At 40.1% G+C, this 12,619-nt stretch overlaps 1 protein-coding gene across 2 annotated transcripts in view; it reads left to right on the forward strand.

Annotated features, from left to right (window-relative positions):
• LOC116692306 (collagen alpha-1(XX) chain) overlaps positions 1–12,619 on the forward strand; it is a 39,304-nt gene that overhangs the window by 20,739 nt on the left and 5,946 nt on the right. For both annotated transcript variants that reach the window (XM_032520484.1, XM_032520485.1), the window contains exons 16-33: positions 708–834; positions 1,036–1,175; positions 1,268–1,400; positions 2,585–2,730; positions 2,915–3,044; positions 3,689–3,805; positions 3,926–4,072; positions 4,364–4,420; positions 4,964–5,002; positions 5,087–5,225; positions 6,863–7,005; positions 7,852–7,961; positions 8,355–8,513; positions 8,651–8,728; positions 8,844–8,930; positions 9,029–9,082; positions 9,311–9,406; positions 9,556–9,609. In XM_032520484.1, coding sequence (XP_032376375.1) covers positions 708–834; positions 1,036–1,175; positions 1,268–1,400; positions 2,585–2,730; positions 2,915–3,044; positions 3,689–3,805; positions 3,926–4,072; positions 4,364–4,420; positions 4,964–5,002; positions 5,087–5,225; positions 6,863–7,005; positions 7,852–7,961; positions 8,355–8,513; positions 8,651–8,728; positions 8,844–8,930; positions 9,029–9,082; positions 9,311–9,406; positions 9,556–9,609 — 1,956 coding nt within the window. The remainder of the gene's footprint in view (positions 1–707; positions 835–1,035; positions 1,176–1,267; positions 1,401–2,584; positions 2,731–2,914; positions 3,045–3,688; positions 3,806–3,925; positions 4,073–4,363; positions 4,421–4,963; positions 5,003–5,086; positions 5,226–6,862; positions 7,006–7,851; positions 7,962–8,354; positions 8,514–8,650; positions 8,729–8,843; positions 8,931–9,028; positions 9,083–9,310; positions 9,407–9,555; positions 9,610–12,619) is intronic.

The following is a 12,619-nucleotide window of genomic DNA, read 5'->3' on the forward strand; positions in this document are numbered from 1 at the left end:
ACACACACACACACACACACACACACAATTATTTTGGGAAACTCTTATGTGGCTTTGAATATGAGAAATTATTTCAGTAATGTTTCAGTAGTCTTTGATATCAGCCAGTCACAGTGCAGGGAAACAAACTTTTTTTCATGTATCCCTTTTCAAAGGACTTTCTATATTAATAATAAGAGGAAAGAAAAAGAAGAAATGAAAAGGAAACATACTGTATATTACTAAAGATAAAAGATAAACTAAACTTAAGTTGTAGTTAACTAAACATAAATATTTTTCATGTCTGCTCCATAGGAAGAAATCAAATCCTCACTCACCCGCCAGTTAAAGTCCTAAGACTGATTGATGCGATCGCGTCTCCTTCGTTTTATTCAGTGCATTTAAATAACAAATGGCATTAGCCTACCTTCTTACAGTCTGAAGGTCAGAAGTCCATATCCAGAGTCTTATTGTTTCTGAAGGATAATAACAATAATAACAATCCACAAGGAGGTTGAAATATCCAATAACTTGGGCTTAGAATTTATAATTAGTTTCTATCATCACCCATATGAGTCAAAGCTGTTCCCCTGAAAAGACTCACCACCAGTAAACCAATACTAGTGCCAAGTGCTGGACCTGGGTCCATCTTTATCAAAATAATGTTTATACCATCAATAAGATGCTGCAGCCACAGTGTCGGTCATTCAAATTAAATCTCTTTCCAGGTGGATGTAACCGGACTGAACTCTGTGGTGGTGCAGAACCTCTCCTCTCTGTCTAGATATCTGGTTTCAGTCCAGTCTCTCTACTCGCAAGGCCTGTCTGCAGCACTGACCAGTAACGTCACCACACGTAAGACACACACCCAAATATTTTGTGTTCGAAGGCATGATGTTATATTTCCTTTTGATGTGTCAAAGCAATTGTCTTGTGTAACAGCACAGCATCAGTGGGAAGGACAATTAATTAAATATGAATGAAAAAAAAGATAAAATCAGGCTAAAGTCTTTTTTTTTTCTTTTTTTTTCCTGACTTATTTTCCGTCTCTCCCAGTGAAGGTGCCGTCCCCATCAGACCTCAGAGTGACTAATTTCTCAGGCAGTGATATCACCGTTCGCTGGGAGGCGGCAGCTGATGATGTCGTCTCCTACCTCATCAAGTGGATCTCCCTCGGTGGAGGAGACCTGAGACAGGTGGGGATGGATGAATGGTTGGGTGGAGTGAATAATGAGTTATAATGATTATTTAATATATGAAATAATAATGTTGCTGTGTTTGGTTTTAGCTGAGGGTGAGTGGTGAGAGTGAGGGGGCGATCCTGGAGGGGGTGGAGGACGATAAGGAATACCAGATCTCTTTGTCTGCACTGTATCGAGACGGAGCTCAGAGTGAAGCTGTGGCCACGCGCTATAGCACATGTGAGTCACACACACTGATTTGCACACTGCCACGCTAATGAGTAAAATACTACCACCAGCCCCGGAGAGTCATTAAAAATTAATTTGCAAAGTTTGGTGGGTCCTCCAATCAACGAGGAAAGATGAATTTGCAAGTTGTTTGGAATTTATAGAAAGAGAAGTGCTACATGAGCATTGATAATCTCCGTGGCAACAGACAAAGTAAAGTGAACCACCTACACAACCTCTTAAGATAAAATCCTGGTATTGAATACAGTACCCAGTCATGTGTTGAATATTGCAGTATAGGTTTAGATCAGTTTATTAGTTTATAATGTCGTGGACAGTCCTCTTTAATTAACTGTACAGTAAAAGGAGCAGCTGTTAGTGAGCCTCGACGGCTAATTTCCAGCTGTAGTCCCTGGCCAGTTGTCAAAAGGCATCCTATATTATTTATGTGACATATTAACCCCTCAGCCCACTTTTAACCATGACCATTACTTGCAAATAATCTGGTCTCTGCTCTGTAAACCATTAGTATATTATGTTATTTGCACATATCTGTAAACATTTCTACTTATAGTAATATCCACCTGTATATTATATTCAGTACATTTCTAGCTGTAAATCTTGCTCACAATACTTGTTATCTATATTTTATATTCATAGGACAAACCCATCTGTAAAATTCTGTTTATAATAGTATTCATTTCTATATTTATTCAGTACATATTCATGTCCTACACTTACGGAACCATTGTATATATCCTGCACTTACTGCTATTGCACTTCTGGTTACACCAGAACTGCATTTTGTTGCCTTGTACCTGTACCTGTGTAATGACAATAAAGTTGAATCTAATCTAATCTAATCTAATCTAATCTAATCTAATCTAATCTAATAAGAACCTTGGTGGCACAAAAACTCAAGCAAGAGTTGTATTTATTAAATTAGGTGGATTGTGGACTTTCCCGCAGTGTTGTGTCCTGTCCCCACTTCAAGAGAGTACAGAGTATTACTCATAATGTGAAGTGTTATATTTATCACATATATATATATATATATATATATATATATATATATATATATATATATATAAAAATTAACTTTTAAGCAGCATTTTAATTATGTCTAATGGTTTGACAGGTGGAATGTTAGGCCAATTATCTCTTCATTAGGGAAATGTCTGCTTTTGTCCTTGCAGTGTCTGGTGGAAGCCCATCCAGCATAACGGTCTCCGAGGAGACAGCGGTCAGCTTGGTGGTCAGCTGGGTGCCTCCCAACGCTCATGTCCTCCAGTATCGTGTGTCTTACACCGCACTGACTGCAGCTGAAACCCAGGACAACACTGTGAGTGAGCTGTAATCGCCACATCTCCAGCCGCTTTGTCCTCCATCCTGCTGGCCAGTAAACCATAGTGCTTCTCATGGGTCACAGAGAATTTCACAAACTGCAAATTAGCTCTGTCACTGTGTCGACACATGGACGTTTTACTTGAAAGCTTGACTTTGAAAGGTGCGTTTGTTGCCTACAGATGGTGGTTCCAGGTAGTGAAAAGCGAGTGTTGCTCGAGTCTTTACAGCCAGATACACGTTACAGCATCCTGGTCACCGCTGAGTACCGCAACAGAGAAGGAGGCAGCGGTTCAGCTCAGGGCAAAACCAGTGAGTCAAACTTACTGAAAAACTAAACTAAATTTGAACCTGTGGCAAGTATAACCTTTTGTGTTCCCATAGTAAACAGTGAGAAAACAGAGTCTTCATACAATACATTTAGTGTAAATACATTGATGTGACATATACATAAAAAACAACATATAAATTGCATGTAGTGTAGTCATGTAGTCCACTCAAGAACACAGAAAAAGAAACCTCCAACACTAGGATTCGGTTAATGTCACTTTTAGTATGCTACAATCCATAAGATGAAAACTGCTACTTATTTCTGCTTTAGGTTAGCGGCTACGACATAACACACCCGAATCTTAGACTAAACTGTTGGTGGGCAGGCCTGCTGTTGACTGATTCAATGCTTGAAGGAGGGCATTGTGGAAAGGCATAATTTTAGTCCTTTTTTTGGAACACTATCTTTTTTGTTTAAACATATCTCAGTACTATTGTTTTACCATGATTCTTTCTTACTCAAAGGTCAAGATTTAGCACCATTCGTAAGACTTTCTTAGGAGGTTTCATACACACCGGTCGCCGGGGTGAATATCCTCACTCAAATGTGAAATTAGGTTGTTCACCTCGGGCTGTGGCAATGCCTTTTTGTTTATCTCTCTGTCTGACTCTCTCTCTCCCTTCAGCCAGTCTGCGAGTAAGCAGCGTGAGTGTGGTTAGGTCAGACCACTCCAGTATCTGTGTGTCTTGGAGACCCGTGTCTACTGTTGATGGATATCGTATTGTCATCCAGTCCGTCAAAGGTAATTGTAAAATCTGTAGTAACTGACAACTCTGAGCACATTAAGCTGTCTCAGAAGCCACATTAACCACTGTTGATTTACCCATTGGCGTGTAAACATCTATGTGTGCCTTGTGTGTAGACAAGCAAACAAAGGAAGAAACTGTCGACGAGTCCAGCAGCAGCCACTGTTTCACTGATCTGGAACCAGAGACTCTATATCGCATCAGTGTGCACTCGCTGCTCAGCTCAGCAGAGGGCGCTGCCGTCTCCATTCTCCATCCAACAGGTCTGACCTGATCACAGTTACACCCACAGTATATTAGATGTTGAAGTTTCCTCACCACAAAGTCTAACATCTGCATACAGTACCTTACATTCCCTCTCAAGATAAATAAACATAAAATGCAGGAATACTTTATTTCTCGGCTGCTTCTCTACAAAATGTAATCTAATCACTTCATAGTTGGGGAAGTAATTGTAAGTAGAGATTGATACATACAGAACATGAAAAAAAAACATGAATGTTTCTGTTGTTTGTTCAGTGTGTCATGACTGGATGTACCTGTTCCTTTTACAGCCCCGGCTCCTGCCAGAATTCCTATCCATCCCCGGATGTACCCTATCCACAACGAAGGTGCCTCCTGATCATATTGCAATCATATTCTCCCGTAGAAATATATCTGTTTAGCACATTTTTATTATTTCTTGGGGACGTCATTTTAGTTACTGAGCAGATGTGTTATATTCTTGATTCCACAAATTTAAATGACCTCAGTAGGTCCCCAGAAAACTGAGGACTACTTGAGTTTTTTATATTTCTTTTATCTTCTAGACATTAATTTAATGAAAGAGTGTAAAAATGTGATTTTTCAGTAGGGGATAAACAAGGTTATAAATGCACTCATGTGCAACAATAGTTTTTTTTATAATTAATTTTCCAGTCCTTTATAACTTTGAAAGAGTATCCCTCCAAACCCTTTTTTCCTGTTCTTAAGTCATAAACATAGGGCAGAAAACAAATTAGAGAAGTTGACCAGAATTAATTTTTTTCTCACTCTCCTCTCAGAGCTTCCATATAGAGTCCGTAGTGAGACCAATTTTTTTCTTGACTGAAAAAGCTGAAAATAATCCCTTTGCTTTTCTCATAATGATTCAACGCTGCCCTGTTGTCTTGCAGTCTGCCCTGAAGTCACCATCAGAAACAGCATTGTTAAAGGTAAGACAAGCTGTCCTCACACGAAACTGCAAGGCTCATTTTGAATAACTGAAACTTCACCTTGTTTTATTTCTGTCGTTTCAGGATTTGACATGATGGAAGCATTTGGTCTGACTAAGAATGCTCACTCGTCTGTGGAGGGCGTGGCAGCCGAGCCTTTTGTCTTCAACACTCTCCCCACCTATACTTTGTACAGAGACGTCCAACTGACACAGAGCACCAAGTGAGATCATCTCATTTACTGCTTTTAAATCGCCTTCTGTTTCTTTTGTTCTTCTTGCTTGTGTTATACGCAAATATCCATAAATGCAGCCCCGGAAAGAGACAATCAAAAAATGTGCTGTATATCTTGTTAATTATATGTATTATATGTAATTACTTGCACTCAATGTAGCCATTTAGCTGGTGATAAAGACTGCAGCAGTCATGAATAAAGTACTTGAAAGCAGTACTTGGGTAAAAGTGCAGAAAATCACTTGGGTAGAAGTTAAAGTCACCTTTTAGAATACTACTAAATAAAATTAAATTTACTTAATTATTAGAAGTAAATGTAAAAGTAAAAAACAATTTTAATGGGTTAGCTCACCTGGTAGAGCGGGTGCCCATTTATAGAAGTTTACTTGTCGACGCAGCGGCCGCATGATTGAATCTTTCACTCCGAAACACAAAATCATACTGCAACGGGTGTTTTATATTATCTTCACCAACACCCCATTCACCAAACCGGCTGTTTTGCAGTCCTGCCTATTTCTTCTGATTTCATTTTGTAGTACACTTTTACTTAGGAAATTTAGTGGAGAAAAAGTATAAGTTTCCAGAAATATAAATAACGAAGTAATGTACAGATACGGGAAAAGTCTACTTAAGTACAGTAGCAAAATATTTGTTACATTACACTAACACTAACACCGGACTGCAGAGCAAGGAACCTCCCCTTCAATACAGACTTCAGTACCTTCTCTGTGGTGTTTGTTCAGCTGTATCCGTCTGTGTTCAAAATGTTGGTCATGCTATATACAGTACGTACTACAAAGTTGAATAAAGAATCCTTTTTGGTTAAATGACAACTTCCAAATGTGGCCGGAGCAATCAAACCCCAATCCGCCGAAGAGTCAATGCTGCACAGCAAACTCATCTGAGAGAGGTTGGTTTTTACAATGTGAAAAGAGAGAGAGATGCCAGGATGGGACGTGAAGAGGAATTGCATCCTGTTACCTAATGGAACATCCTCACTCACTCCAGTGACATTTTAAGGAAATGTCCGTTACTTAGGGAATCATTCAGTGAGTTAATAAGAATAAAACCTGATAACTGTTACTTTAGTACTTATCATAGATGTGGTGTGGCATCAGGGCATCACAGAAAGGGACTTTAATTAAAATGTAAATAAATAAAATGAAACAAGATCATTTGTGTAAAGGAGCAATAAAGCTTAGCTGGATATGGGACTGATAATCGCCAACTGTGCCTTTTGTAGAGGAAAAATATTTGATCCTCAGGATGCTCTTGAAATGCAGCATAAAAAATGAAAAGAAAGGGCCTTAGATATAGAAGATAAAGTAGACTAAGTTGCAAAGAGTGTTTTTATGATTCATTCAGATTACACACACATCTAACGATGATGAGTAAAAATGAAAGGCAATAGAGCTTCCGCATCAACCTGGCTGCTGCTTTTGCTGTCCCATCAGATCAGCTGACCAAATATTAAACAGCACATGAGGGCAATGATCCTACAGTTCAAATTATTCTACCACACACACACCTCTCTGTCATAATGCAACAAATGCAAACATGTTTACTGTATTTTTAAAGGAAAAGGAATGGAGCAGGTCCCCTTGACCTTTATTTACCTCTGTCCAGGTTTATCCATCCTGCAGGTTTCTCTCCAGAACACACCATCAGCATCACCTTCCGCATGTTGCAGGAAACACCCAGGGAGCCCTTCGCCCTCTGGCAGCTCACTGACAATGACTTCCAGCCCAAGATGGGAGTGGTGCTCGACCGTGAGTTACATTTCTGCATCTCTCCATCTCCCAAGCAACTTTCTTACCCCTTCTTGTATTCATCTCATATTTTGTCATCGAGGCCCATACATACTGGACCAACTCTTGTGATGCGTTAAGTCAACTCTGAAGTCACATTTTAACATCTCCTTAGACACCGGCTTTTTTGATGAGTTTTGAGTATGGTTTATGGATTTATTTAGAGCTTAAACAATTAATTGTTCAATTGATTAGCAATCAACAGAAAAGAAATCGGCATCCAATTTGATAATAATTGTTTGAAGGAATAATAATATGGAGTGAGCATGGCTTACTGTTTGTAGACACAGAGAGTTCAAAGTTGGCCCGTCCTCCCCGGCTCAACAGCCAGAGAGAGAGAGAGAGAGAGAGAAAGAGAGAGAGAAGGAATGAGAGAGAGAGAAGGAATGAAAGAGAGATAGAGGGAAGTAGTAGTCGAGCAAGCTAGAAAGTGAAAGAAGGGAGGATGAGGAGAGAGAGCGCCGAACAAAGCAGTGAGTCAGAGGAATAAAACGTTATTTTCTGATGGTTTCATGGCGTTTACGCCCTAAAGCACAAACAAACACGCACACACCTCAACGGGACGATGCAGCAATGCCGGGGTTTTGGACTGTTAAAAGTGCACTCAGCCCTTTTTTAATCTAATTAAAAAATAGTGTGAATAGTGTGAAGCCCCACTAGAGGCTATGCCTTCTTCTTACACCCAGCCAGATTGAACACCTTGCAGCAGACTTCGCCTTCTTTAGAGCCCCCAGGGTTTTGGTAGGACACAATGTGAGTTAGAAGTTGATTACTGAATATCTCCCTTTATTTTTGTGCTTTGCACAGCTACTACCAAGCGTCTGGTGTACTTCAGTCTGGACTACAGGGGAGAAGTGCAGGAACTGACCTTTGACCAGTCGCAGGTCTACAGACTGTTCTATGGCAGTTTTCACAAGGTGAGACAATAAACACTGAGCAAGTTTAACTTTCATTTAGCAAAAATTGACGTCATGTTTTTTAAATCAGGTTAAATATCCTTTTTCCATATTTTATTTACATAATGTTACATATTTCTGTTTCCATCTAGCTACTGTGACCTTTGTGTAATCCTATAAAACAGAAATGTCAACACATAATAATATGAAAGAGCATGATGGAGAGGTGAAAGAGATGGTTGAAAAATAAACTTTACATCAGAATAATCTCAGGTCTGTAGCAGCTGTAACACAATAAAGACCAACAGCAGAGTTAGAAAGGGTAATAGTGAAAGATGTGAGGCAAAGATACTGTGTGAGGCTCAGCAAAATCTGCAACTTGGCTTAATATGACAAAATAATTGTGATTGGCAGGTTCACCTGTCTGTCAGCCAGGTGAGTGTGTCCCTGTCTGTGGACTGTCAGCGTGTGGGTGAGAGGCCTGCCCGTCCTCTAGGCAACCTGCCAACTGACGGCTTTGAGATGCTGGGAAAACTGGTGAAGACCAGAGGACCCAATAGTGGATCAGCACCGGTACTTTGTATTCTATTTGATTTATTTGATTTTTATCAAGGCCTGTTGAGTCAATAAATTACACATCCTCAAAATATATTTTTTGTCTTCTTCTGGCCTGTGCTCAACCTGTATCCTATGTTCATCATTGTCTTCAGTTCCAACTGCAGTCCTTTGAGATTGTCTGTAACACTACGTGGGCTTTAGAGGATACCTGCTGTGACCTGCCTGGAGTGGTTAGTCGGTTAATAATTATATTACCTTTTATTTCGCTCTGTCTCAGTATTTAATAATGTAAGTTTAATGAAAAACGGTACAAAATTAGTGTGTGTGTGTTTGTTTTTGCATCAGAGAGATGTGGAGAGCTGTCCTGCCCCGGCGTACACCTGTACCTGTTCCTCTGACATCCCCGGAGCTCCCGGTTCCCCTGGTCCGACTGTATGTCACCATGAGATCTCAGTTAGGCCTACAATATTAGCTGATGCTGACTCATTGTTTGTGAGATCCAGTTTTTCAATTATTTATTTTTTTCTCAGGGTAAGCCAGGTCCTCGTGGGGAGAAAGGTGATAAGGGAGAGCAAGGCCAAAAGGTGAGATGAAAATAATTCTTAAGTTAAATTTAAGTTTAAGTCTCCTTCTACACAGCGACATAAGCAGCCATGACGTGTTTGTTCTTTTTCATCAGACCCGTAAAGCTTTTACAGATCTCATGTTTAACAGGAAAATCATCGTTATCAGTCGTTATTTTCGTGTTTTAGTTTGAGTCATGCCTTGGAGATCCAAATTGATGCCATCAAGTTAATTTCTCTGTGTTTCAGGGGGAGGTGGGTCCTCCAGGAAAGCCTGGATTTGAGGGAGGTCTTGGACCTTTGGGCAACACAGGACCCCGAGGCATGGCCGTGCAGGGTAAAGTGGTGGGTAATCTTATCTTTAAATATGTACTTGTGTATGTATAGTGGTATTCACCGTGTACGTATCTTGCTGAACTGTTTAGGAATGACTTACAAAACTAGTATGTTGTATAATGTGTACTTGTCTTGTGTTTTCATTTTTTCCCTTTTAGGGTCCACCTGGTGCAAGAGGGGAAAGGGGAGATCCTGGGCGTCCAGGGGTCCAGGTGAGTCTAAACTCAAGTCATTAGATTAGATTAGATTAGATTCAACTTTATTGTCATTACACAGGTACAGGTAAAGGCCAACGAAATGCAGTTTGGGTCTAACCAGAAGCAATAGCAGTAAGTGCAGGATATATACAATGGTTCCATAAGTGCAAGACATGGTATGTAAGAATAAATATAGAAAAGAATACATATAAACAGAGTTTTACAGATGGGTTTGTCCTATGAATAAAAAATATAGATACAAGTATTGTGAGCAAGATTTACAGCTAGGAATTTGGTGGATATTACTATAATTGCAAATTTTTACAGATATGGCAAATAGCATAATATACTAATGGTTTACAGATTTTACAGGTGAGATGTAATATAATATATATATAACAGGCGGCTATATTATTATTGACAGAATTTTTACAGATAGATATAATAAGTTAGGCTAAAATGAGGTAACATTTAACATGTAACATGAGGACCCTGAAACGCCTGCCGGAGGGCAGGAGAGAAAACAGTCTGTGGGCTGGGTGAGCTACTACCAGCGTCTGGTGTACTTCAGTCTGGACTACAGGGAAAGTGCAGGAACTGACCTTTGACCAGTCGCAGGTCTACAGACTTTTTCTATGGCAGTTTTTCACAAGGTGAGACAATAAACACTGAGCAAGTTTAACTTTCATTTACAAAAATTGACGTCATGTTTTTAAATCAGGTTAAATATCCTTTTCCATATTTTATTTACATATGTTACATATTTCTGTTTCCACTAGCTACGGTGACCTTTGTGTATCCTATAAAACAGAATGTCAACACATAATATATTGAAAGAGCATGATGGAGAGGTGAAGGATGGTTGAAAAATAAACTTTACATCAGAATAATCTCAGGTCTGTAGCACTGTAACACAATAAAGACCAACAGCAGAGTTAGAAAGGGTAATAGTGAAAGATGTGAGGCAAAGATACTGTGTAGGCTCAGCAAAATCTGCAACTTGGCTTAATAGACAAAATAATTGTGATTGGCAGGTTCACCTGTCTGTCAGCCAGTGAGTGTGTCCCTGTCTGTGGACTGTCAGCGTTGGGTGAGAGCCCTGCCGTCCTCTAGGCAACCTGCCACGACGGCTTTGAGATGCTGGGAAAACTGGTGAGACCAGAGGACCCAATATGATCACACCGGTACTGTATTCTATTTGATTTATTTGATTTTTATCAAGGCGTTGAGTCAATAAATTACCACCTCCAAATATATTTTTTGTCTTCTTCGGGCCTTGCTCAACCTGTATCCTATGTTCATCATTGCTTCAGTTCCAACTGCATCCTTTGAGATTGTCTGTAACACTACGTGGCTTTAGAGGTACCTGCTGTGACCTGCCTGGAGTGGTTAGTCGGTTAATATTAATTACCTTTTATTTCGCTCTGTCTCAGTATTTAATAATGTAAGTTTATGAAAAACGGTACAAATGTGTGTGTGGTTTGTTTTTGCATCAGAGAGATGTGGAGAGCTGTCCTGCCCCGGCGTACACCTGTACCTGTTCCTCTGACATCCCCGAGCTCCGTTCCCCTGGTCCGACTGTATTCACCATGAGATCTCAGTTAGGCCTACAATATTAGCTGATGCGACTCATTGTTTGTGAGATCCAGTTTTTCAATTATTTATTTTTTTCTCAGGGTAAGCCAGGTCCTCGTGGGAAAAGTGATAAGGGAGAGCAAGGCCAAAAGGGTAGATGAAAATAATTCTTAAGTTAAATTTAAGTTTAGTCTCCTTCTACACAGCGACATAAGCAGCCATGACGTGTTTGTTCTTTTCATCAACCCGTAAAGCTTACAGTCTCATGTTTAACAGGAAATCATCGTTATCAGTCGTTATTTTCGTGTTTAGTTTGAGTCATGCCTTGGAGATCCAAATTGATGCCATCAAGTTAATTTCTCTGTGTTTCAGGGGGAGGTGGGTCCTCCGGAAAGCCTGGATTTGAGGAGGTCTTGGACCTTTGGGCAACACAGACCCCGAGCATGGCCGTGCAGGTGAAGTGGTGGGTAATCTTATCTTTAAATATGTACTTGTGTATGTAGTGGTATTCACGTGTACGTATCTTGCTGAACTGTTTAGGAATGACTTACAAAACTTATGTTGTATAATGTGTACTTGTCTTGTGTTTTCATTTTTTCCCTTTTAGGGTCCACTGGTGCAAGAGGGGAAAGGGGAGATCCGGGCGTCCAGGGTCCAGGTGGATCTAAACTCAAGCATTAGATTAGATTAGATTAGATTCAACTTTATTGTCATTACACAGGTACAGGTCACAGGCAACGAAATGCAGTTTGGGTCTAACCAGAAGTGCAATGCAGTGTGCAGGATATATACAATGGTTCCATAAGTGCAAGACATGGATATGTGAATAAATATAGAAAAGAATACTATTATAAACGATTTTACAGATGGGTTTTCCTATGAATACAAAATATAGATAACAATATTGTGAGCAAATTTACAGCTGGAATTTGGTGGTATACTAAATTGCAAATTTTTACAGATATGTGCAAATAGCATATATACTAATGGTTTACAGATTTACAGGTAGTATGTACTATAATATATATATATACAGGCGGCTATATTATTATTGACAATTTTTACAGATGATATATAAGTTAGGCTAAATGAGGTAACATTTAACATGTAACATGAGACCTCTAAACGCCTGCCGAGGGCAGGAGAAAAACGTCTGTGGGCTGGTGAGAGAGTCCTTCAGGTGCTGCGAGCTCGATGCAGACAGTGTTTCTTCTGGATGTGCTCGATGGCGGGTAGTGGAGTCCCAGGGATGCCTGGCGGTTTTCACCACCCGCTGCAGTGCCTTGCGCTCTGCCACAGAACAGCTCCCATACCACACTGTTGCACGTTGGTCAGGATGCTTTCTATTCACACGATAGAAGTCACCAGGAAGTCGAGGAAAGTGGATTCTTCCTCAGTGTCCTCAGGAAGAAGAGGCGCTGGTGAGCTTCTTGACCAGGCAGGAGGTTGT

This window comes from Etheostoma spectabile, chromosome 7 (genome assembly GCF_008692095.1).
Source record: "Etheostoma spectabile isolate EspeVRDwgs_2016 chromosome 7, UIUC_Espe_1.0, whole genome shotgun sequence".
NCBI classification, from domain to species: Eukaryota; Metazoa; Chordata; class Actinopteri; order Perciformes; family Percidae; genus Etheostoma; species Etheostoma spectabile.